This window comes from Pleurodeles waltl, chromosome 9 (assembly GCF_031143425.1).
Source record: "Pleurodeles waltl isolate 20211129_DDA chromosome 9, aPleWal1.hap1.20221129, whole genome shotgun sequence".
NCBI lineage: Eukaryota > Metazoa > Chordata > Amphibia > Caudata > Salamandridae > Pleurodeles > Pleurodeles waltl.
Window position 1 is genome coordinate 915261902 of NC_090448.1, and position 26593 is coordinate 915288494.

The 26593-nt window shown below is 47.2% G+C and overlaps 1 protein-coding gene across 1 annotated transcript in view; it reads left to right on the plus strand.

The window, feature by feature from the left end:
* The window catches only part of PAPOLA (poly(A) polymerase alpha), an 858334-nt gene extending 840706 nt beyond the window's left edge, over window positions 1-17628 (plus strand). Inside the window, exon 22 of the mRNA XM_069208274.1 lies at window positions 15602-17628. Coding sequence (XP_069064375.1) covers window positions 15602-15697 — 96 coding nt within the window. The 3' untranslated portion in view covers window positions 15698-17628. The remainder of the gene's footprint in view (window positions 1-15601) is intronic.
* The last annotated feature ends 8965 nt before the right edge of the window (window positions 17629-26593 follow it).

The window sequence follows — 26593 nt, forward strand, 5'->3', positions numbered from 1 at the left end:
AGTGCAGGTATTCATGGACAATACTACCGCCATGTGGTACTGAAACAAACAGGGCAGAGTAGGGTCCTGGACCCTTTGTCAGGAGGCACTACGCCTCTGGATATGGCTGAAACATCAGGGCATTACCCAGGTGGTTCAACATCTGGCAGGTTCCCTCCACGCCAGAGCGGACGAATTCAGCCATTGATGCACAGCTGATCACGAATGACGTCTCCATCTGTAGGTGGCGCAAGGTCTCTTTCAGCAGTGGCGAAATCTTGGTTAGATCTGTTCGCCTCCGCAGAGAATGTGCAATGTCAGCGGTTTTGCACGTTGGAGTTTCCAAGGCGACACTCGCTCAGAAGCGCTTTTTGGTTTGAGTGGAACTCAGGCCTCCTTTCTGCCTATACCACTTCTTCCCAGAGTTCTCAAGAAGATCAGGAGCGACCGGGCCCAAGTCATCTTGGTGGCTCGGGACTGGGCACGGAGATTCTGTTATCCAGAGCTATTGAGCATGTTCATCGATCCTCCACTCAGACTGCCTCTTTTGGCGGATCTTCTGTCGCAGCAACAGGGGATGGTTCCCCACCCGAACCTGTCCAATCTCCACCTTCCTACGTGGAGATTGAGCGGCGACAGTTGACGACTTTTGATCTTCCACCTGAAGTCTTTGATGTTATCTTGGCAGCCAGGCATCCTTCAACCAAAACTGTATACGCTTGTCGTTGGAAAAAATGTGGTGCATGGTGCACCAACAGATCTATTGATCCCCTCTCTGTCTGAGGTTCTTCTTTTCATTCATTCTTTGGCCCAGCAGGGCTCTGCTTTGGGTACCCTTAAAGGGTATTTATCTGCCATTTCAGCCTTCCTTAGGTTACCTGATCAGCCCTCACTTTATAAATCTTCTATTGTGAGTAGATTCCTAGAAGGCCTCACCCAGTTATTTCCTCCCACTCCGTTTGTCATGCGTCAATGGACTGCAATCTTGTCCTTATTTAATGTGTACTCCCTTTGAGCTGATGCATAATTATCCCTTGTTGCCATCACCTCTGCTCACAGGGTGAGTGAGCTTCAAGCCCTTTCATCTAAACCTCCATACTTGTCTGTGCACCCTGACAAACTGGTGTTGCGCACCAAGGCTTCCTTCCTTCCAAAGGTGGTTAGGCATTTTCATGTAGGCCAGTCCATCACCCTGCCTACTTTCTACGCACCCCTACATCCTTCTCAGGAGGAGAGGCTCCACCGTATGCACCCAAGAAGAGCGTTGGCGTTCTATCTTAAGCGTACTAAAAAATTTCCGAGTGGATGATCAACTCTTTGTTGGGTATGTGGGTGCGAAAAAAAGGAAGGCAGTGCAAAAGCGTACCATCTCTCAATGGGTGCTTCTTTGCATCAAAATGTGCTGCTTTGGCCATGAAGCAACCCCCTGAGGGCTTGCATGCTCATTCCACCAGAGCAACTGCTGCTTCCACTGCGTTACACGCGGAGTTCCTGTCCTGGATGTCTGCCAGGCGGCTACGTGGGTGTCCCTGCACACGTTCGCTAAGCACTTCTGCCTGGAGAGCCAGGTCCGTCAGGACGGCTACTTTGGTCATTTGGTCCTGCAGGACTTCCTAGTATGACCTTAGTTCGCAGCCCACCACAGAGAATGGCATTGCTTGGGTATCTATTGTAAGGTAAGGAATCTGCAACTAGAAATCTCTATCAGTTGTACAAGTTACTTAACTGCAGTAATAAAATATCTGGTAGAGACATATTCTAGTTGCAGATTCCTTACCGCCCACCCATCCTCCCCGCTTGCAAACTGATTTTTACGAACAGGGATTCCCCTTTCAGGTCCTTAGCTCTGGCGCACCAATCTCAGTGTTCTAAGTTGTTAAATGAAACTGACGTCATTGCGCAAAGGCAGCGTCTATATACTACTCCTGACGTTATCACGACACCCGCGGAGTCGACAGACGTGGAATGTTATTGCTTAAAGAAAAATCTCTGGATCCAGCCCGACGCCTGTGGGAGATTCTAAGGTAAGGAATCTGCAAATAGAATATGTCTCTACCAGATATTTAATTACCGAAAGTAAGTAACTTGTACTTTGTCATGTAGTAGAGCCAGTGTTTGCAATCCTAGCATCAAGTGTTTTAAATGGGCAGGTACTGCACTTCGTTGCTTTGAAAGGGAGAGTACATGCACTTCTCAGCACTGCTGCAATCCACTTATGGGAGAGTACCGGCACTTCACAGGAGAGCAACAGGTACTCTGTAGAGCAGGGGTCTTCAAACGGGGGGGGGGGCCTCAAGTGATCCCAGGGGGCAGCGCCAGGCTCTGGCCAAAAGAAGCATTTCACTGAGAAGTGTTTTGTTTTAAGCAAAAACATGTTGTTGCATTTTTAAAATGGCAACAGTACTTAACTGCAATGTTTAAATACATATAGATATATTTAAACATTGCAATCTTTATAAAATAGTTGTGAAAAATTCTGAAGGGGGGGCCAATGTTTTCAACTGGGGGGACGTGGCATTAAAAAGTTTGTAGACCACTGCTATAGAGTGAGTACTTGCTCTTCTATACTTACCTTTAAAGCACTGCCTAGCATAATGCCTTAGCATGGCTATTATCAACAGTCCTGTCCCTACATGAGGCGGGATGTATGCATTAGTTGCTAGGATGTGAAGTGGTGCTCCTATAAAGCACAACTGTTTCACGTACTCTATATGTATTAAGTTCCTTTTGCATGTTAGTAAATTCATGTCCATAAAGTCTTGTATACGCCTAAAGCAATCTGCGTTACTAGGTGGAAGAATATCTCATCTTAAAACTGCCTATAGAAAGCGAGTGCCTAAATTAACCTGTAGGAAAATGCCACTGTTGGTATGGTTACCCCCCTAACTTTTTGCCTTTTGTTGATGCCAGCTTTGATTAAAGTGTGCTGGGACCCCGCTCACCAGGCCCCATCATCAGTGTTCTTTCCCTAAAACTTGACCTTTGTCAACAAACTTGGCTCAGCCCGGGCACACCGATAAGTCCCTTGTAAATGGTACCCCTGGTACCAAGGTCCCTGTGGCCAGGGAAGGGTTTCAGCATGTATTATGCCACCCTTGGGACCCCTCATTCAGCACATGCACACTGCCTCACAGCTTGTGTGTGCTGGTGGGGATAAAATGACTAAGCCGACATGGTACTCCCCTCAGAGTGCCATGCCCACAACCCACTCCCTGTGGCCTATGTAAGTCACCCCTATAGCAGGCCTTACAGCCCTAAGGCAGGGTGCCCTATACCACAGGTGAGGGCATAGCTGCATGAACACTATGACCCTACAGTGTCTAAGCCAGTTCTTAGACATTGTAAGTGCATGGTAGCCATAAAGAGTATATGGTCTGAGAGTTTGTCCACAGTTCCATAATGGCTACACTGAATACTGGGAAGTTTGGAATCAAACTTCTCAGCACAATAAATCCACACTTATGCCACTGTCAGATTTATTGAGAAATGCACTCTGAGGGCATCTTAGAGATGCCCCCTGCATGCCAGCCCAACTGCTAGTTCTAGGCTGACTGGTCTCTGCCAGCCTGCTACTTCCAGACTAGTTTCTGGCCACATGGGGTGAGTGCCTTTGTGCACTCTGTGACCAGGAACAAAGCCTGTCCTGGGTGGAGGTGCCTCACACCTCCCCCTTCAGGGACTCTAACATCTGGAGCCGAGCCTCAAAGGCTCATGACTGGTGTTACAGCACCCCAGGGCACTCAAGCTAGTTGAGATGCCTGCCTCCCGGAAACAGCCCCCACTTTTGGCGGCAAGTCCGGAGGAGATAAGGAGAAAAACAAGGAGGCGTCACCCTCCAGCCCAGGACAAGCCCCTAAGGTGTCCAGAGCTGAGGTGACCCCTTCCTTAGATAATCCTTCATCTTGGCATGGAGGATTTAGCCCAGTAGGAATAGGGATGTGCCCTCATTCCCAAAGGGAGGAGGCACAAGGAGGGTGTACCCACTCTCAGGACAGTAGCCATTGGCTTCTGCCATCCAGCCCTAAACACACCCCTAAATCTAGTATTTAGAGGTGACCCTGAACCCAGGAAATCAGATTCTTAATGACCTAACAAGAAGGACTGCTGACCTGAAAACCCTGCAGAGGAGGAGATGACCACTGCTTTGGCCCCAGCCCTACCGGCCTCTCTCCAGATTCAAAAAACCTGCAACAGCGACGCATCCAGCGACCTCTGCCGACTCAGAGGACTACCCTGCAAACCCAAAGGACCAAGAAACTCCTTTGGACAGCGGCTCTGTCCAAAGCAACAAAGAAGAAACCATCTTTAAAGGGACTCCCACCTCACTCACCAACACTCTGCACCCGACGCCCCCGGCCAGTGTCCATAGAAACCAACGCTGCAGAGAGGCCCCCAGGCGACTCCAACGATGTGTCCACTCTGAGACGACCTCCCTGCACCCCCACGACGACGCCTGCAGAGAGAATCTAGAGGATCCCCTTGACCGCGACTGCCTGGTAACAAAGAACCCAACGCCTGGAAAAAGCACTGCACCCGCAGCCCCCAGGCCTGAGAGGAACCAACTACCTGTGCATGAGTGACCAACAGGCGGCCCTCATCTTTGCCCAGTTGGTGGCTGGCCCGAGAAGCCTCCCTGTGCCATGCCTGCATCGCTAGAGTGACCCCCGGGTCCCTCCATTGATTCCAATACAAAACCAGACACCTTGTTTGCACACTGCACCCAGCCGCCCCTATGCTGCTGAGGGTGTATTTTGTGTGCCTGTTTGGGACCTCCCCAGTGCCCGACAAAACCCCCCCTGGTCTGCTCCACGAGGACAAAGGTACCTGCTAGCAGACTGGACCCGGAGCACCCCTAGTCTGCGTAGGTGCCTGTGTTAGTTGGGCCCCTTTTTGACCTGCACCTGACCGGCCCTGTGTTGCTGGTGCTGGGTGTTTGGGGTTGACTCGAACCCCCAACGATGGGCTGCTTATGCCCCAGAGACTGAACTTGTAAGTGCATTACTTACCTGACAAACTAGTGTTTACTTACCTCCCCCAGAAACTGTTGAATGTTTCAGTGTCCACTTTTAAAATAGCTTATTGCCATTTTATGCTAAACTGTGTACTGATTTGATTCAAAGTTCTATATTTACTTATTCCAAGTACCTTACAATGTATGTACTTACCTGAAATCTGAATCTTGTGGTTCTGAAATAAATTAAGAAAATAATATGTTTCTATATAAAAACCTATTGGCCTATAGTTAAGTCATTGAGTGTGTGTTCTCATTTATTGCATGTGTGTACAACAAATGCTTAACACTACCCTCTGATAAGCCTAACTGCTCAACAACACTACCACAGATAGAGCATTAGTAATATCTATTATTGCCACTATCAACCTCTAAGGGGAACCCCTGGACTCTGTTCACACTATCTTTGAGATAGTATATACAGAGCCCCTCGGAAATCTATGTAGATATCTGTCTTTATAAACCACACCCAAATATAAAAGTGATCTCATTTATTTATATATATATTCGTTCATTCATTCACCACCAGTTATCTTGCAGTTGCAGCTTGCAGTGCACATACTTCAACTGACACGTTTCAACTGTAGCTTTTAGGCAGCAATAAAAAAGTCAAGTAACTCTTGTGATTATGTTTCTGCTGGAAAAGGATCTGACTTCTGTCTAGTGGCAGTTTGATGCCATAACGTAGTGCAGCAGGTTTATATGCCTACTGAAAGGATCAAAACTGTATTATATGTGAATAGCTGAGTGGATTAGTAAAGCCAGGCATTACCTTCGCCTTAATTCAAATTAAATGTATGTTTGAGGGGGGCTATGTAGAGATGAAATGTACTTTTGTTGGGTGGTAGTGAGGGAATTTGAGGAGGAGGTAATGGGAGTGGGAGAACCAATAATGATTGTTGGACTGGACGCTAGAGGCACTAAAGACTGTGACAATTGGTATGTGACAAGGTGATGTAATAGTGTGTCTTGTTTTGTTTTTTTGAGTGTCTTGGGAGAACGTGCTGATTGAGAGAAGGAGTGAAGCTAGAGTGACCTCTACTGTTGCAGGTATCACACACACACACACACACACACACACCAGCAATTTTGTGACTGTCTACATAGGCTAGTGTTTTCGAGCGACAGTTTAACCAGTAGCAGAGATGGCATCTCGTTGGATGACTGCTGTTCAAGCTCTAACTTGTGTTATAGAGGACAGTTCTGACGTTGGACTAGAGACTGAGACAGCAGATACTGAGACAGCATCTGAGGGACAGGGAAATGGCGCAGACTCGGAGTGATTTTTCAGTTGGAGTCCCATTCGATAACTTCCCTTACAGTGATTATGAGGGAGGTGATGACAGTCCTGCTGTCCCTTCGCAAGCACAGTCTGTGCAGCGGGACAATAGCGGGTTAGCCTAACCCAGAGAGCATGTGCATGCAGCGGCAAGCACAGAGAGAGTGCTATCTTTGGAGCTCCCCAATTTAGTTCAGCCGCAAATGCCACCGCCCAAATCGTATTGTGGAGACTTCAGAATTATCTATCACAAAACAACCTGGTTGTGTAAGGCAGACACCTACATTTTTGGTCCTGGGCTCGGCAGCCATATAGGGAAACATACCCAACCCAGACATTTCTGGAAACTAGACATCCAGGGGAGACACAGAGTTGTGAATTGTGTGGATTCCCCAAAGCTTTCTTACCCAGAATACCCTGCAAAGCTGAAATGTTGAATAAAAGCTATGTTTTCCTTGCATTTCTGTCACACAAACTACAGGAATATGCTGGGATCCACAAAATTCCTACCACCCAGTGTTTCCCCACCTGTCCTGATAAAAACACTATTGCACTTGAGTGCCTGTACCTAGTGCCTGCGTCAGGAATGGATCACCCCAGGGTTAATAGTTGCCCTCATATAAGAACCAACATTGACTGTTGTGTGATCTATTCCTAACACGGGCACTAGGCCTACCTACACAAGTGAAGTACCATTTGTATCAGGAGACTTGGGGGAATGCTGAGTGGAAGGACATTTGTGGCTCCTCTCAGATTCCAGAACTTTCTGTCACCACAATGTGAGGAAAAAGTTTTGTTTTGCCAAATATTAAGGTTTGCAATACATTCCAAGTTCTCTTGTGCACAAATTAGATCACCTGTGTCTAGTTATTAGTTAACTGTCAAGTGTAAACACTGAGCCTTGCAGTGAAGTTTCTAAAAACTGGAGATGAGCGCAAGAGGTCATGGTTCATGGCCTCAAGTTAGCTGATTTTAGTGTATTTATTTTTCAATATTTCCAATTACCTGTCTCACACTACAGAATATATACACGTGTTTTGTTTCTGTGGTGGTTTTTATCTGGGAGTGACCAGATTTTTTGTACATTTGCCTTTTTCTTGTTAAACTAAAAAGATCACAAGGCCAAAGTGTTCCCAGAATAGGTACCTTGCCTGAGACCTACATCTTATTGGCTGTCGGTGACCTGTAGGTATTGTAGGGTTTGCACATTAGTTCAATATCTCAACACACGGCTGGGCCTGTGAGATGTACAAATATAAATCTTTTTTTTTTTTCTTTTTTTTTACAATTATCCGTAGAAATAATAGGACTCTGCAGTAAAGTAGGATCTTTCTTTCATAGTTACCACCACTTTTTGCCTGGTGTCCGTGTGTTTTGACTGTAGTTCGCTGGGATCCTGCTAACCATATCCCCATTGTCAGTGTTCTCTCTCCTAACTTTAGTTGGCGCATTACTTTATACCCTACAGATGGCATACTGGGGTACCCCTGTTTGTCCCTAGTATATGGTACTTGGGTACACAGGGCATTGGTACACCAGTAGTCCAAGGGACGGGTGCACGGTTCTAAGTCTGAGGGCACCCACTGGATGAGCAGAGGTGCCCCTACAAACCCCAGACTCAATTTTCTCAGCTTTGTGCGGGGAAGCCATCTTAAGGTATGTTGTGGACACTGGTCATCACAATATGTTCTGCTACGTAATGACTTCGCTGACCCTAGTCCGGTTTGATATCAGAAATGTGAAATCATGTAACTACACCGATTCCAGTGTTAGTTGCATGATGCAGTGTATTGTGGGGGGTCCTTATAGACACAGGAACAAGATGAGCAGAGGCCCCTGGGAGCATCTGACTGGTTCATTCAGCTGAGTAGCATCCCTGACACCCACCCCCTGATAGGTTGGTCACTGCAGAAGCTGCCCATCCCCTTACCTGGGTTACTTAAGGGTTCCCCTAATGGTGGAACCCCAGATTAATCTACCAGAGTGGCCTGCAAGATCCTTCCACAAGATTCAACTGCAAGAGTCTTCTGCAAGACACTTCTGTGACCTGAACACTAGAACCACTGCTTGACATTGCTAGGAACCAAGATGATTGCACCAAGTAGGAGGGCTCCTACTGCAACTTTGTCCCCGGGCATTGCAAAGAGACTGCAGCTTCTGTGGCTATGCATCCTCCAGAGTCACAAGGACTCTGCCTCCACTTATGACAGCAAGAAGCTATCTCCCTTGGACTGAAGGAGTCACTCCCCTGCATCCGTAGGTACCTCAGGAAGTCCATCTGCTGGTGGGGTCTGGCGTCCAATGGACATCAAAAGGCCCCGTTATGCAGGTGGTGGTTCTGTGGCTTCCACTGGGTCCTGCTTTTCTTCTGACCAAATTTGAAAGTGGGACCCTGCTCTGCCACTGGACTGGAACCCCAGTGCACTGCCACTGTTGCTCTTGCCAAGGCTTGTTGGTTCTTCCTCCGAGAGATCTTCAGGCACCAGGAAGACCCAACCTCCAGCACTCTGCAACTCGAAGATCAGCCTCCATTCTGCATTAGGCCGACTGACATAGAACAGCTTGTAGGCGACACCTACTGTCTTCTGCAGCTCCAGGACCCACATCTGGACTTCTTCTTTCACCAACCTGCAGGAACTTCACCTCAAGGAGGGAGGGCATTGCTATCTGCACCACCCAGGCACCTCAGAGGGTGCTGGACTCTGCCCCCCCCCCCCACTTCCTTTTCAGGTCTTCTACGTTAGGAATCCGTCCTTAGAATCCACCGGCCTGCTCCATGGGTCTCAACAGCAGCTGGACAACCGAGGCCTCCATTGATTTCAGTGAGGGTTTAGATGCTCTTTCTGCCCTATGCATCTGGGTCCCCTGGTGTAGGTACTCCTGTCGACTGGGTGTCCTGGGATGGGGACACTCCCAACCTTCCACCTGTTTTTCGGTTTTCTTGGGGTCCTGAAATTCACAAATTCTAACTGCGACTTCCCTGTGTTAGTCTGTGGGACAACCGGGTAGGTAACCATCCTGCACCCGGTCGCTTGGGACAGTTGCTGTACTTAACTCTGGTGTTCTCATTCTTCCCCAGCCCCTAGCTAACTACCACACTTTCCTTGGTTGGGTTACCTAAGTACACCGGGTCAGGAATGAGATGGGTGTGTCCCTCCATCATCTCCGTCACCTTCTCCAACTCATTCTCCTCCATAGGGTATCGGAGAATTTCATGAGATAATGGAAGGTGCTTCCAAGAGATTAGATCTGCATCCCCCCCTCAGACAGACATGTTTTCTGTACGATTTTATGGACTTGGCAAGGAAATCTGTCCTATCTATCCCAGGTGTCAATTATATATGGGAAGAAGGGTTGAAGTTGAAGAATAATCCAGTGTCGGTCACTGCTGTGGTTCCTCACATGGACAAAAAATATAACGCCCCAGATTCCTCACCAGCATGCTTGATAGTGCCTACTCTGCCGAATTAAATGGTAATGCAAATGGCACAGAAATGCACCAAGAACCCCTTTGCCTGTTGTTCAGCTTTACCAGACAAGTAAGGTCGAAGATTCAACAACATTGGCAAACGCTTTGCAGCTATAGCAGCCACCTCCATCAGAGCATCAAATACACTGGACATTCTGGGTAGCTACGACTGCCAAATATGGTTAGATCTCGCGCCTTTTCTCAACCACCTTCCTGAAGACAAAAAAGAAGGCTAAAATTCTGCAGGAGGGTGCCAGGGCATCGCGGGAGATCAGTGACACGGCAATGGACACATCTTCTATTGCCTTCAGGCAGATGGCAGGGGCAGCAGTCCTGTGCCAACAGGGCTGGTTAAAGGACACAACGTCCAGGCCAAGATATTGGATATGCCCTTCGATGGGGGGGAGAATTTGTTTAGAAATCATGTGGTTGATGCCCTTCAGGTAATGAAGACAGACACAGTGTGCTCCATAGGAACGCTGCAACAGAAGCGTTTTCAGTCCTTTTATGAGGAAAGAGGACAGTACGTACAGAGGTCCTCTTTCTAGTCGTACAGTTTCCAACTGTACACACAGCAATGATATAGACCACAATACACCGGACGGCAGCAGCATTACAGAGGTTTCAACACAGTTTACTCTAAGCAACTAGCTCAAAAGAAGGCCTTTTCTGGGAGGAAAAGCCCAAGATGTAGCAAGACAGTGACATTTCTCCGGTGCTAGTCACCTCATATCACCACAGACAATATCCGAACCATCACCTCTCCATTTTATTTTTTCTTTCAATCAATGGGAGTTTATCACCACAGACAAATGGATCGTAGACATCATACATCAGGGTCACACTCTGTAATTTCTGCAAAAGCCCCCCTGTCATCCGCCGCACAAAAGAGCACCTCAAAACCTCAGTCTCCTAAAGCAGGACATTTCAGTGTTCTGTTAAAGGAAGCTGTAGAAGTTCCTTTCTGACAGTGTGGCAAAGGCTTCTATTCCAACTTCTTCCTGATAAAGAATAAGTCAAGGAAATAGAGACATGCCATGGATCTAAGACAGCTAATCAAAAACATAAAGAAGCAACCCTTCTGAGTGCTGTCATTACAGGAGATTCTGCTGATGATGAACAGAGACACTCAGGCACTTATTTCCACATTCCCATCCACATAAAACATCAGCGGTTCGAGGTGATGGGATGGCACTATCATTTCAAGGTTCTACCTTTTGGGCTGGGTCTGCTCCCATGGTCTTTACAAAGTGTATGGTGCCAGTAGCTGCTTTCCTGTGAAGACCTGGTCACCAGGTTTTCCCCCTACCTGAACAACTGTTTAGCCAAGGGATCCATATTCCACTGTACAAAGGTCTCTACCTTGGATGGGCGGTGCAGAAGCGGACCATCTCTCTGTGGGTTGTCCTCTGCGTCAAGATGTGGTATGCTTTGGCAAAGAAGCAACCTCCTCCGGGTTTGGGTGCTCATTTCACCAGAGCAACTGCTGCAACCACAGCGTTGGCACACAGAGTTCCAGTCCTGGACATCTGCCAGGCAGCAACGTGGACGTGTGTGCACAAGTTCACAAAGCACTACTGCCTGGACAGTCTGGTCCACAGAGACGGCTGCTTTGGCCGTTCGGTCCTGCAGGACTTTTTAGTCTGATCTTGGTTTGCAGCCCACTACCGAGGATGGTATTGCTTGGGTATCTCTTCTAAGGTAAGTAATCTGCAACTAGAAGTCTTTATCAAATGAAAAAGTTACTTACCTTCGGTAGCTAATTATCTGGTTGAGACCTATTCTAGTTGCAGATTCCTTACCAACCCACCCATCCTCCCATTTGTGGACTGATTTCTAGGGACAGGGACTCCCTTTTCAGGGCCGTAGTTTGGCACGCCAGTATGTGTTCTTCATGGCTCTGCGCTACTGGCATGAAAAGCTGCTAAAAAAAAATCCTGATGTCAGCGTTGCAGGGTGGCGACTATATACCACTGCAACATCATCACAGCGAACACGACACCAACGATGTACGCGGAGTCAACTGACGGCACGCAGGGGTACTGCTCAAAGAAAAATCTCTGGATCCAGTCTAACCCCTGGAGGAAATTATGAGGTAAGGAATCTGCAACTAGAATGTCTACCAAATAATTTGTTTCCGAAGGTAAGTAACTTTTTCTTTTCAAAACATCCTCTGGTGACCGTGTAGAAAGCTGGTGAACACCTATGGTGTTTGCACCTTATCCAGGCAACCCCTATTAGTTAGTGAGTCTAGGAAGCCAGGGCTCTATGGTGGTAGCTGTGATGAGCAGCCAATACCACAGCAGTCACACAGTAACTTATCTCACATGAAAGGAACCACACAGTGTTGGAAAAATAAAGGTACTTCATTACAGTAGCACTGACCCAGATCACTTATAGGCAGTCCCCCACCTGGAGGGAAGTACACACTATATATATATATATATATATATATATATATATATATATATATATATATATATATATATATATATACATACACATACACACAAAATAAGTATTAGGAAATTAGCATTGGAAAATAACAAGCATTGACAAGAAATAGCAGAAAATAGCGAGGGCCCTATAGGGCCGCCATACCATATACTAAAATAGTGGAATGCGCAGTTAGGTCCCCCACCCAAGGATGTGGCATAGTTAGAAGGGGGCTGTGAGAACTCGGTACCCCCAGAGGTGAGTACCTAGATTACCCCAATCGACCAAGAGGAAAAGGAAGATTGCAAGACCAGGACCAGTCTAGTGGAACCCAACAGTGGATTCTGGATGAAGAGGACCGGCAAAAGAAGGGGATAGAGTCCAGTCCCCACAGTAGCGTCCACGTGGGGAAGGAGCACCTTCCACCCTTCTGTGGATGAAGATCCGGGTCGACAATGGAAGATGAAGATCAGCTGTGGAGCCCAGGAGCTGTCGAGAGGTCCTTGGAGTCTTGCAGAAGATGTCCCACACCGGTTGCTGGGTTGCAGATGGTCAGTGGTCAAGAGGACCACCAACAAGCCTTTGAAAATGCAATTCTTGGCAGAAGAGGATTTGCAGAGAAGAGGACCAGCAAGGACCAGGAGACTCGACCCTTGGAGGGAAGTCCGGGCTGACCCACAGAAGTCGGGAGAGCCAGCAGAAGCAGTCACAGCCCCCATAGGCAACCCACTGAACAGAAAAGGAAAGACTGTCCTTGCAAGGAACAAGTGCTGGAGGCTGGGGCAACTTGAAGCCTGAAGATCCCTCAGAGCATGAGTCAACAAGCCTTGGTTGCTGCAAGAGTCCCTGTGCACAGGGGTAGAGGCAAGGGCTCACCGCTGTTGGACAGCAGGTGGAGAGGACACAGAGGAGCCCTCCACACCACCACCTGTGTTGGAGATTCTTCCTGGAGCAGAATGGCAGAAGATCCCAGCAGCCGGACGTCATTGCCATAGGTGCCTGTGGATGCAGGAGAGTGACTCCTAAACTCCAAGGGAGATTCCTTTTTGCTTGTGTAGTGCAGCTGAAGTCTTGCTGACCCCAGAGGATGCACAGCCATGGAATTGTTGCAGTTGCTGGAAGGAGCCGGGGACACAATGTTGCAAGGCAAGGTAGTTTTGGGAGTTGCAGGCTTGTTTTGTTCCTGTGAAGTTCAGCAGTGGTTCCGGTTGCCAGGGGCAGAAGAGGTCGATGCAGAGGAGTCCTGGTGGAGTCTTTCATGCCGAATCTCGGGACCCACCTGCAAGGGAGTCCCTAAATAGCCCTAACAGGGGGCCTGGTCACTCTGCAGGGTGACCACCTATCAGAGGGGGTCACTGACGTCAGTCACCTCACCTGACCAACTTGATGCTCCCAGGAGCCTCTGCACATCTGGTTTCCAAGATGACAGAATCAAACGGCCACCTGGAGGAGCTCTAGGCACCATCCCTGGGGTGGTGATGGACAGGGGAGTGGTCACTCCCCTTTCCTTTGTGGTTTTGTGCCTGAGCAGGGACCATTGGTCCCTGGACTGGTGCTAACCGGATTATGCAAAGGAGTGCACCGGATGTGCCCTTCAAAGCAAGCTCGTGGCGCGGGGAGGCTCCCCCTCCCCAGCCTTGTAATACCTTTTTCCATGGGAAATAGTGTTGGATCCCCTCTTCCACAGGAAGTCCTTTGTTCTGTCTTCCCTGCTTGAGCTAGTCAAGGAGCAGGAGGCCAGAACCCTGTCTGAGGGGTTGCTGCAGCGTGGGCTGCACGCAAAACCTTGGAAGACTGGTAGGAACAATACTGGGGGGAAGTCCTCTAAGGAGCCCCCACAATGCATGGACTCATGCCACCAATAATGGCATCAGTATTTGGGGAATGATTCCGACGGTTGATACCAAACATGCCTAGGTTTGGAGTTATCCATTATGTAAGCTGGACCACAGGTAGTGAGTGGCCTTTGGCCAGTACACGGGTAAAATGTCTTCCCCGCCCTTACCAAGTCCATTGCATTGGAACTGGAGTTCGTAGGGAACCCTCTGCTCATGCAGTGGTGTCCTCACACATAGGAACCTTCACCCTACCCCCTGGGCTAGGAGGGCCTATCATAGGGGTGACTTACAGTGATCTGGTGTAGTGACCAACAGTGAAATGGTGGATGCACTTTTTCATGCAGGCTGCAATGGCAGGCCTCCAGAAACATTCTGAATGGGCTCCCATGGGTGCAGCCCATGGGGGACCACTGTGGACAATGCCCTGGGTACAGGAGTACTATATACTAGGGACTTATAAGGGTACACCAGTATACCAATTGTGGGGTGTAAAGGGTACCAAAGCAACCACATTTAGACGAGATAGAATAATCACTGGTGTCCTGGTTAGCAGAATCCCAGTGAAAACAGTCTAAACACATTGATAAACAGGCAAAAAGTGGTGGTAACAATGCCAAAAAGAGTGACGTTCCTATGGGCTGCACTAATTAGCCACTGCTTAAGTCAAACTTTGAAAAAACTTGATTGGTTGACAGAACTCACTTTATGGACAGTAGCTGAAAGGGCAGCCTGCCTAATTCCATTGCATTAGTAATTTCTCTCAGCCCTGCACTCACCTTTGAAATTCCTGTACTTTGCAGGATGTAAATAGAAGTTTAAGGCCCTCATTCCAACCGCGGCGGTCAATGACCGCCGGGTTGGTGGACCGCGGGAGCACCGCCGACAAGCCGGCGGTGCTCCAATGGGCATTCCGACCGCGGCGGTAAAGCCGCGGTCGGACCGGCAACACTGGCGGTCTCCCGCCAGTGTACCGCCGCCCATTGGAATTCTCCAAGGCAGCGCAGCTAGCTGCGCCGCCGAGGGGATTCTGACCCCCCCCTACCGCCATCCAGTTCCCGGCGGTTCTCCCGCCGGGAACCGGATGGCGGTAGGGGGGGTCGCGGGCCCCTGGGGGCCCCTGCAGTGCCCATGCCAATGGCATGGGCACTGCAGGGACCCCCGTAAGAGGGCCCCTAAATGTATTTCACTGTCTGCTGCGCAGACAGTGAAATACGCGACGGGTGCAACTGCACCCGTCGCACAGCTTCCACTCCGCCGGCTCGATTCCGAGCCGGCTTCATCGTGGAAGCCTCTTTCCCGCTGGGCTGGCGGGCGGCCTGAAGGCGGCCGCCCGCCAGCCCAGCGGGAAAGTCAGAATTACCGCCGCGGTCTTTCGACCGCGGAACGGTATTCTGGCGGCTCCTGCCGGCCGCGCGGTGACCGCGGCGGGCGGGAGTCGGAATGACCCCCTAAATGTGTTGGGAAGTAAAATTGTTGAAGATGATTTATTCTGAAAAGGCCTTTTAATCCTAAATCGTTTTAGCAGTAAAACAATTTCGTCAATGCTATGTGTTTAAGCTTATCGAAGGCTTGTTTCTTTAATTTGACAGAGATCATCAAGTACAGACCTCTCGGATATCCCTGCGCTCCCAGAAAATCCTATCCTCGTTGTCAAGAATTCAATCAAACTGAAATTGAATCGATAAGAAAATGAAAAAAACTTCAGGGGTCCATAAACCATATTTGCCAGCTCAACATATTGTCTTCTACTGCTAAAAAAAAAACTGCGATTACAAGACAAGAACGTGACTAAAATGGATTTAGGCATATTTTCTGAAGTTCACACAATGGGCTGTCATCACCGCTTTGCCTGAAGTCCGGGTTAGTGTGTGAAGCAGGATAATATACCGCGGCCAACAGTTACATTTTGAATATTTTGTGGAATTACTGCCTTTAAAAACAATTTGTCTATGCTAGACACATTTTGGATAGATTGTTTATTTGCAATACATCTGACGTAAGAAATCTTTCAGCCGATGATGCACTTTTATGTAATTTTTCATTTTTTTAACTGGAGGGGTAGTACTAGTTTTAGGTCTGTAGTATCGTGTCATGTTTTTGTTGTTTCCTGAAAAGGTTTGTACCGGTAATGAACAAAGTCGTTCAAACAGGGCACTTGTGAAATGTGTCACTGTATTAATATAAAGAACCTGCTTACTTAATCAAAACGACAACAACGTATCTTCCCTAAAATAGGCTATAAATTTCTAAGGGTTGTCCCCACTTGGAGAAGATAACAGGGAAGTGTTTTTGGAAAATAGATAGGTGTTTTTGCTCTGTTTTAATTTATGTAATTATTTTGATGCATACAGATCTGTGGCCACGTGTAAAATTAACTTTCTTTTGATATGAGTTCCACTAACCATACAGGAAAAAAGGTTGTTTTCCTTGGTGCATTTTTTCCAGCTTTTATACCCAAAGTGGCATCTAAAGCAATGTACATGAAAGCTTTTCCTTCAAGACATGCAGTGTACAATACATGGTGAGTAAAGCTTTGTGGGCACCTGTGAAGCAATTGCCAAAAATGGTCCATTGCTGAGAAGTTATGGCAGATCTTGCCTTGATGGGTAGTTTAGCACTAACTATGAAATGACTTTTTGTAAACTCTGTAATGGTGCTTTCTGCATTAAACTATTTAGTATTTTAAATACAAAACAAACTCCCTCTTGCATCTTCCCTGACCCATAGATTTTAATAAACATTTTATAATTTGTGCTAGTTATCAAGTGTTGTCAATAGCCATCACCTTTTGAACTCCACAGAACATATTTAAAAATGTCCTCATTCCAACAAATCTCGCAAAAGCATGTATAACCCTGCATTAGTTGCTCTTTTTTTGTTCAGTTATACAGATTAATAGAGCTGACAATGTCTAGAAAAAACAGAAATGTTGATAGTATCACCAGATGTAGATAAAACAAATGCACATCTCTCGTTTCATGATTTAGATATTGCTAGAAAGGAGCTTCAGGTTGAAAAGCATGTTTATAAAACCCTTCATGCGCCCCCTTCAACTTGCTCATTAATGTTATTCCTTTTAAAAATATAAACGAAAACAAGTAATTTGAAAGGACTCTAATCATTCTAATAGCCTATTATTTTATTCAAGGCTCCCTTGTATCTAAAGTTCTAGAATGCTAAACAGTTTGTTGTCCCATTTAAAACTCTTCCCTTGCCCGGTCACATTGTAAGAAAACTGAAGTGAAAAGGGTTACACTAGCAGTTATGCGTCTAAGATGTCTGTGCGCTTTGTGTAGCTATGAAATTTAGGCCAACTTTGTTGGGCACAAATTTATTTTTGTCATTTGTTTACCCTTTGAAAGATTTTCAGGTTAACTCATGCACCTCAACAAAGATTTGCCAGGCTAGAAACGTAGTACTTTTGGTGTCACAATCTCTTAAATATAATTTTCATAATCTGGAGATCAGACTGTTGCTTTCGCATGATGTAGTAGTGTCTCATGACTGGAGTTTGCTTTGTTTTATAGTATCTGTATTCCTTGTATTTTTCAAGAGCTATTTTGTAAACAGATGATGTATTTCTCCATGGAAAACACAATAAAAACAGCACAATTCAGTTGCCTCGTCTCGATTTTCTTTTGTTAAGTGTGCAGCAGAAAAGTGTCTTCCTGTGTTTTTTTTTTTTTTTTTTTTTTAGCTTTCTGTGTTAATTACTGCCCGTCTCTTATCCTGTTTCTAGTGAAGTTCTGTGTTGAACAATAATTGCAATTACAACACAACTGTATAAAAGCTAAGGTTAAGATGTATTGTGAAAGAAAACGTGATGTTGGAGTTATGAAACAGTGCATGGTACTATATTTGTTTCCAGTACCCAGGCTGGTAGCAAAATGATATTTAACGTCGCTTAATTGCTTCCTACTGAACACCAATTCCGTCTCTTTTGGGTCACCGTATCCTGTAGTACATGTTGTGAGCTTGTTGCAAAATTAATTCCCGAATGTTGTGAAGAAAGGGGGCTGCAGTGCCGTATTTTTTCTACCAGTCAATTTCACTCCACATCGGACCTCTCCCTTCATTTTTGGGATCCATTTTTCATTCCAGAAAGGTGAAATGTGCTTTTGAAGTTAACAGTCTAATTTCGACATTATGTACTGTCCAATTCAGCCTATCTATATAATTGTGCTGACCATTGGGCCCCTTTACTTTACAGTTCCTTACTTTTGTTCTGACAGCAGAATAAAAGCACAACTATTGGGATAGACAATAAAGTCTAACATGCGTTTAATACATATCAGCCAACAAGCAAGTAAAATAATGCAAGTCAGATGCTGTTTCAACTCATCTGGTCTTCCACTCATAATCAGTTGCAGCATTCTAAAATCCATATATTTGTCATATGTATGCCAATTTACCCAATACAAGTGAATGGAAGCAGGAAAGTGACTGAGAATAAAACTGATATTCACTAATGAGCATGTGCGCCTCCTCATGGGAATCCATGTGAAAAGCCTGTGACAAACTGATACTTACGGCACAGACAGAAGCTGAATCAACTGTACAATTCTTACTTCATTGTGCCATTCTTCAGCACAAGGGTACACTTAATACACAGTGCAGAAAGTGTGTAGTTGTACAGCATGAAATAAAATGGCTGCAATCATTAGAAATATGTAACTCAGCTTGTATACTATGATTTTAGAAATCGTTAGGTATAAAACGACATAGCAACTAAATAATAATATGTAATGATACATGTTAAGACACATGTGACTATTGTAAGGAAATGCCTCCTTGGCATAGTTACCCCCTGACTTTTTGCCTTTGCTGATCCTAAGTTATGATTTGAAAGTGTGCTGGGACCCTGCTAACCAGGCCCCAGCACCAGTGTTCTTTCCCTAAACTGTACCTTTGTCTCCACAATTGGCACAACCCTGACACGCAGGTAAGTCCCTTGTAAGTGGTACCCCTGGTACCAAGGACCCTGATGCCAGGGAAGGTCTCTAAGGGCTGCAGCATGTCTTATGCCACCCTGGGGACCCCTCACCCAGCACATGCACACTGCCTCACAGCTTGTGTGTGCTAGTGGGGAGAAAATGACTAAGTCGACATGGCACCCCCTCAGAGTGCCATGCCAACCTCAAACTGCCTGTGGCTTAGGTAAGTCACCCCTCTAGCAGGCCTTAAAGCCCTAAGGCAGGGTGCACTATACCACAGGTGAGGGCATATGTGCATGAGCACTATGCCCCTACAGTGTCTAAGCAAAACCTTAGACGTTGCAAGTGCAGGGTAGCCATAAGAGTACATGGTCTGGGAGTTTGTCAAACACGAATTCCACAGTTCCATAATGGCCACACTGAAAACTGGGAAGTTTGGTATCAAATTTCTCAGCACAATAAATGTACACTGATGCCAGTGTGCAATTTATTGTAACATACACCCAGAGGGCATCTTAGAGATGCCCCCTGAATCCCTACCCGACTTCTAGTGTAGGCTGACCAGTTTCTGCCAGCCTGCCACACACCAGACATGTTGCTGGCCACATGGGGAGAGTGCCTTTGTCACTCTGTGGCCAGGAACAAAGCCTGTACTGGGTGGAGGTGCTTCTCACCTCCCCCTGCAGGAACTGTAACACCTGGCGGTGAGCCTCAAAGGCTCACCCCTTTTGTTACAGCGCCCCAGGGCATCCCTGCAAGTGGAGATGCCTGCCCTTCTGGCCACTGCCCACACTTTTGGCGGCAAGGCTGGAGGAGATAATGAGAAAAACGAGGAGTCACCTACCAGTCAGGACAGCCCCTAAGGTGTCCTGAGCGGAGGTGACCCCTACCTTGAGAAATCCTCCATCTTGAGTTTGGAGGATTCCCCCAATAGGATTAGGGATGTACCCCCCTCCCTACAGGGAGAAGGCACAAAGTGGGGGGTAGCCACCCTCAAGGAGAGTAGCCATTGGATACTGCCCTCCCAGACCTAAATACACCCCTAATTTCAGTATCTAGGTGCTCCCCAGACCCCAGGAAATCAGATTCCTGCAACCTGAAGAAACAAGGACTGCTGACCTTCAAGCCTGCAGAGAAGGAGAAAGACGACAACTGCTTTTGCCCCAGCACTACCGGCCTGTCTCCAACTTCGAAAACTTGTTCCAGCGACGCATCCGACAGGGACCAGCGACCTCTGAAGCTTCAGAGGACTTCCCCGGACTAAAGGACCAAGAAACTCCCGTGAACAGCGGCCCTGTTCAAAACCAGCTACTCTTTGCAACAAAGAAGCCACTTTCAAAGACTGCACGTTTCCCGCCGGAAGTGTGAGACTTCACACTCTGCACCTGGCACCCCGGCTTGAGATCCAGAGAACAAACACCTCAGGGAGGACTCCCCGGGGACTGCGAGCCCGTGAGTAACCAGAGATGACCCCCCCCCCCTGAGCCCCCACAGCAACGCCTGCAGAGAGAATTCAGAGGCTCCCCCTGACCGCGACTGCCTGTAACAAGGGACTCGACGCCTGGAACCAGCACTGCACCCGCAGCCCCCAGGACCTGAAGGAACCAAACTTCAACGCAGGAGTTACCCCGAGGCGACCCTCTGCCTAGCCCAGGTGGTGGCTGCCCCAAAGATCCCCCCGTTTCCTGCACTGCTAGAGTGACCCCCGGGTCCCTCCATTGTTTCCTACCTAAAACCTGATGCCTGCTTTGCACACTGCACACGGCCGCCCCTGTACCGCTGAGGGTGTGTTTTGTGTGCCTACTTGTGTCCCACCCAACTGCTCTACAAACTCCCCTCCTGGTCTGCCCCAAGGACGCAGGCACTTAACTGCTGGCAGACTGGAACCGGAGCACCCCTGTTCTCCATAGGCGCCTATGTGTTTTGGGCACCTCTTTGACCTCTGCACCAGACCGGCCCTGAGCTGCTGATGTGGTAACTTTGGGGTTGCTTTGAACCCCCAACAGTGGGTTGCCTATGCCCCAGAACTGAGACTTGTAAGTGCATTACTTACCTCCTAATCTAACCTTTACTTACTTCCCCAGGAACTGTCGATTTTTGCACTGTGTCCACTTTGAAATTAGCTTATTGCCATTTTTACAAAGACTGTACATGATATTGTTTTCATTCAAAGTTCCTAAAGTAGCTAAGTGAAGTACCTCACCTTTAAAGTGTTTAATGTAAATCTTGAACCTGTGGTTCTTAAAATAAACTAAGAAAATATATTTTTCAATATAAAAATCTATTGGCCTGGAGTAAGTCTTTGAGTGTGTGTTCCTCATTTATTGCCTGTGTGTGTACAAATGCTTAACACTACCCTCTGATAAGCCTACTGCTCGACCACACTACCACAAAATAGAGCATTAGAATTATCTAATTTTTCCGCTATTTTACCTCTAAAGGGAACCCTTGGACTCTGTGCACACTATCTTTTACATTGAGATAGTATATACAGAGCCAACTTCCTACACATACTGACACAGATATATACAAGGAAATAAACTTTCTCACTGCCCCCATTTCTTTGTTTTTGGAAGGCAAACCCTCTCCAACATTTCAGTTGCACCTAGCCTAATTTTTCTAGTCCTAATTTCTTCATTGTCACTATCTCCATTAATCTCAAATATGTAAAGTTGATAATCAGGTACTGAGCCAGTATTAATGCAAGTCTGATGGATGATGCGCACATAATTAAACTAATACATAAACTGGATTATTGTAGTCACCATTTTAAAGATAGTCACCGCCAGTTCCAAAATATACCGGACAATCAAGATCAGATACCTCTCACATTGAAATCAGATCCATTCTAAATTTCATGTAGCTTTTTAACACTATTCTTAAACTTGTCTATTTGTTCATGTATGCTAAGTGAGGTGTTGCGGATATAGGTACAGCCTTCAGAATTTACGATTGCACAGACTCTCCCCCCCTCCTTCCCCCTTCGACTGTCAGAAGTAATCTAAAGCGAATCTCATATGTAGAAACATATTTGTTGGGTCACTAAGTAATCAGTAATCAACTCTAAAGAAATAGTAATCTGATAGACCTCTAGCTGCAGATTCCTTACCTTTGATTTTCCAGACGTCAGGCTGGATCCAGAAACGTTTACTGAGCAATACCCCTTGTGTGTGCTGTCAGGTGGCTCCATTCGGCTACACGTGGTGTCGTTAGTGCTGGATGTGATGTTGCGGCAAACCATGCAGGCGCACGGACGTCAGTTCTTTTCTTTTTAGTGCAGCTCCAGAGAGAGCTACCCCTCTGTTGCTTTTTGACAGCCCATTTTGGTAGTGTCGAGAATGTCTTCAAAGAAGGCTGGGTTCAAACCGTGTAGACCCTGTCACCACGCCATGTCAGTCACTGATCCCCATCTCATTTTCCTGTGGTTCCTCGAGCGAAAAGACGTGCTCGGACTGCCTGGCCATGGCACCAAATGCTTTAAGGGAGCTTTCCCTAAAGCTGCTTGCGGCCCAGCAGTCAACACAGGTGTAGCAAGCTGGCCTGGTGTGTGGTGGGTACCTAAGGAACTTACACCAGGTCCAGGTATCCCCTCTTAGTGAAGGGTAGGTAGGGTTTAGAAGCTGTGCTCTCCAGAGGTAGCTGTGGATGAGCAGCCAAGGCTCATCTAGGAGACATGCAAAGCTCACGCAATACCACTGTAGTTACACAGCACTCACACATGAAAGAAAACACTCAGTTACAAAAATAAAGGTACTTTATTTTCGGAACACAATACCACAAAATACTAGAAAGGCAACCCTCAAATAGGAGCTAAGTAATATACCAAATATATACACTAGTAGAAATGGGGATAGAAAAGGTTAGAAAACTGCAAATAGCAATAACCAATAGTGACCCTAGGGGGAGCCCAAACTATATACTAAAAAATGGAATGTGAACAAAGGACCCCCTCCTAGGTAAGTGGAATGTATGAAAGGGAGCTTGGGGGTACTAGAAAACCACAGAGGTAAGTAACACAATGCCCCCCCACCCCCCATGACCAGGAAAGCAAGAGTAAATCACTGGATTTTCCCCAAACCAATCAAAAGGAAGAAAAAGAAGAAAACAAAAGGCAAGACTGCAAGAAACCAGCAGTGGATTCCTGGAGGAGAGGACCTGTGGAGAGAGGGGACCAAGTCCAAAAGTCACTGTTGAGTCCAGGAGGAGTAGGAGCTACTACCCACTCAGCTGTACTTGCAGGAGTTGGTTGACAGTGAGGAAGAACAGGTCAGCACTGCAGCCCTGGAGCTGGGGAAGTGTTCCTGATGGATGCTGAAGATGTCCCAAGCTGGAGTAAAGATTGCAGATGGGTGTCGGTGCAGGAATTCAACCAACAAGCCTTGGCAAAGGCAAACTCACGGTTTGTGGAAAAGTGGTGCTACCAGGCACCAGCAAGGCCCAGGAGGGGAAGTCACAGGAGACCCTCATTGTCTGAGTCCGCAGAGGCAGCACCCACAGGAGTCCCACTGGACGGGGACACAGACGTCCCAGAAGGAGCACACGCAGCACTACAGAAAAGGATCCCTCGCCTTAGTAGAACCACACAGAGAGCTGAGTGTTCCAGGAATGAGTGCTGGGGACTGAAGCTACATGTCGCCTGAAGATCCCTTGGAGGAGATGCAAACAAGCCTTGGCAGCTGAAAGAGAGACAGTGCACGGGGGCGCTGTCCTACGTGGGAAGGCAAGGGATTATCTTCACCATAGTTGGACAAAGAGGACTATTCCGGACCACCACCCATGATGCAGGATCCATGTAGCTCAGGAGGAGAGGAGATCTACGCAGCTGGTCATCATTGCGGCTTATGCCTGGAGAAGAAGTCCAAGAGGACTTTGACTTCACCTTGCCTATCAGCCAACGAGATGAGAAGGGAACCAAGAAGTTCCATGCATGGTTCCGCAGCCAGTTTGACTCCGCGTCTCCCACCTTTCCCAGGTCGACACCAGCTCAAATAAAGGAGCTTTATGAGGCCATGCACCACTTATTTGAGCAGGCCGACCCCTCTGGCACGCCCTCAGGCCCTATAGGGTTGGGTGAGACTCTTACTGCATTCACGCCAGTGGCTTCGTCCTTGGTGCCAGCAGAGTCTCAGGGATCTGAGACTGGATCTGGACCAGTGCCTTACATACTCAGGTGACCTTTCCCAGTTCAGGTCACAACGCGGTGCCATCCTCATTCTTATACCCAATGAGTCAAACTTATCCTCCCAACCAGCGAGTCCAGGATAGTCAGGCTATGATACAGATGTTTCAGCCTTGGTCCTGGAGACTGAGGCTGCTGGGTCTCAGAGCCTCTCGCATCCTGGTAATAAAACATGCCAAATTGCATATGCGGGCTCTGCAGTGGGACCTGAAGTTCCAGTGGGCACAGCATCAGGGAAATCTCTCCGAAATGGTCCAGGTCTCAGAGGGAACTACACAAGACCTGCAGTGGTAGTTAACAAACCGTGATTGTGCCAGAGGCCGACTCCTCTCCCCTCCCCAACCAGATCTTACAGTAGTGACAGATGTATCACTCATGGGATGGGACTGCCATCTGTGAGAGGTGGAGATCAAAGGAGACTGGTCTCGGGATGAATCTAGGCTCCAAAGCAACATGTTGGTGCTCAGGGTGATCCAACTAGCATTGAAAGCATTTCTTCCCTCTGTCAAGGGGAAGTTAGTGCAGGTATTTACAGACACCACCACCATGTCGTACTGCAACATTTAGGGCGGGGTGGGGTCATGGACCCTTTGTCAACAGGCCCTGCATCTCTGAATATAGCTAAAAGAGCAGGGCATAATCCTGGTGGTTCAACACCTGGCAGGCTCTCTGAATGCCAGAGCAGATAAACTTAGCCGCTGATGTCTAGCGGGTCGCGAGTGGCGTCTCCATTCTGAGATGGTGCAAGTACTCTTCCGGGGAGGTGGGGGGGAGCCTTAGGTAGATCTATTTGCCTCTGAAGAGAATGAGCAGTGTCAGCAGTATTGGAGTTCCAGGGTGGCATTTGCTCTGCGACTCTGTCGCGAGTGGAGCTCAGACTTCCTGTACGCCTTTCCGCCCATACTGCTCCTGCCCAGAGTTCTAAAGAAGATCAAGAACGAAAGATCAGAGCTTCTGAAAATGAGCATTAGATCCTCTGATGAGGCTGCCCCTTCGGAAAGATCTTCTGTTGCAGCAGCAGGTGATGGTCCTTCACCCGAATCTGTCATCTCTGCGCCTTCATGTGTGGAGTTTGAGCGGCGGCAGTTGACAGGTTTTGCCCTTGCTCCCGAAATCTGTAATGTTTTCTTGGAGCCAGGCATTACCGCACAAAAATGGTATACACCTGCCGTTGGCAAAAATTGGTAAGATATTTTACAGAGAAGTCTATAGATCTCTCTCTGCTTCTTTATCTGATATTCTTATTTTCATTCTTTATCTTGCCCAGCAGGGTTCCTCTCTTGGGACACTGAAGGGCTATCTCTCTGCTCTATCTACCTGATCAACCCTCTCTTTTTAAATCCCCTATTGTAAATAGTTTCCTCAAAGGGCTTGTAAATATGCTTCCTCCTACTCTGTTTGTAATGCCTCAGTGGGATCTATTTGGTTCTCACGTACCTCGTGCGCTTATTTCAAGCCATTGCATAACTGTCCCCTCCAGCTGCTCCCCATCAAGACAGCCTTCTTAGTGACAATAACATCTTCCCGGAGGATGAGTGAGGTACCGCTTTAGCATCTAAGCCACCATATCTCATTGTATTTCTGGAAAAAGTGGTGTTATGCTCCAGTGCCTCTTTCTTCCCCAAGATGGTGGCACCATTCTATCTGGGTCAAACTATCACCCTGCCCACTTTCTTTGCTCCCCTACATCCCTCTAAGGAAAAGGAGCGACTCCAGCTGGACCCAAAAAGAGAGTTGTCGTTCTACAGTGACCGCACAAGAGTACCTGGTGGACTACCAGCTGTTTGTTGGAGCAAATAAGGGACGGGCTGTACAGAAGCAGACCATTTTGTGCTTGGTCATTCTCTTGGTCAAGCCTTATGTGGCCAGGTCATGGTTCTCAGACACTATGCCCACAACCGCAGGTACAATGTGCAACGAAGTTCTCCAGAACCACAACCACAAAAGTGCTTTAGTGTGCCCTTGCTGACACTCAGACACCCTGTCTGAGGCGAGATGCAATATTTCCTGTAAGAGTGGCAGGTCATCAGTTCAGACAAGTGGGTCCTCTAAATTGTCTATAGGAGCTACGCCCTCTCATTTCTTTATAACCTGCTACTATTTCCACTTCCATATGGGCGGCTGATTAGGGACTGTAGGAAGTTGGCTCAGTATATACTATTTCAAAGTAAGAAATAGTGGGCACAGAGTCCAAGGGTTCCCCTTAGAGGTAAGATAGTGGCAAAAGAAGATAATTCTAATGCTCTATTTTGTGGTAATGTGGTCGAGCAGTAGGCTTATCAGAGGATAGTGTTAAGCATTTGTTGTACACACACAGGCAATAATGAGAAACGCAAACTCAAAGACTTACTCCAGGCCAATAGGTTTTTATATTAAAAACCACAGGTTCAAGATTTACATTAAACACTTTAAATGTAAGGTACTTCACTTAGATACTTTAGGAACTTTGAATGAAAACAATATCATGT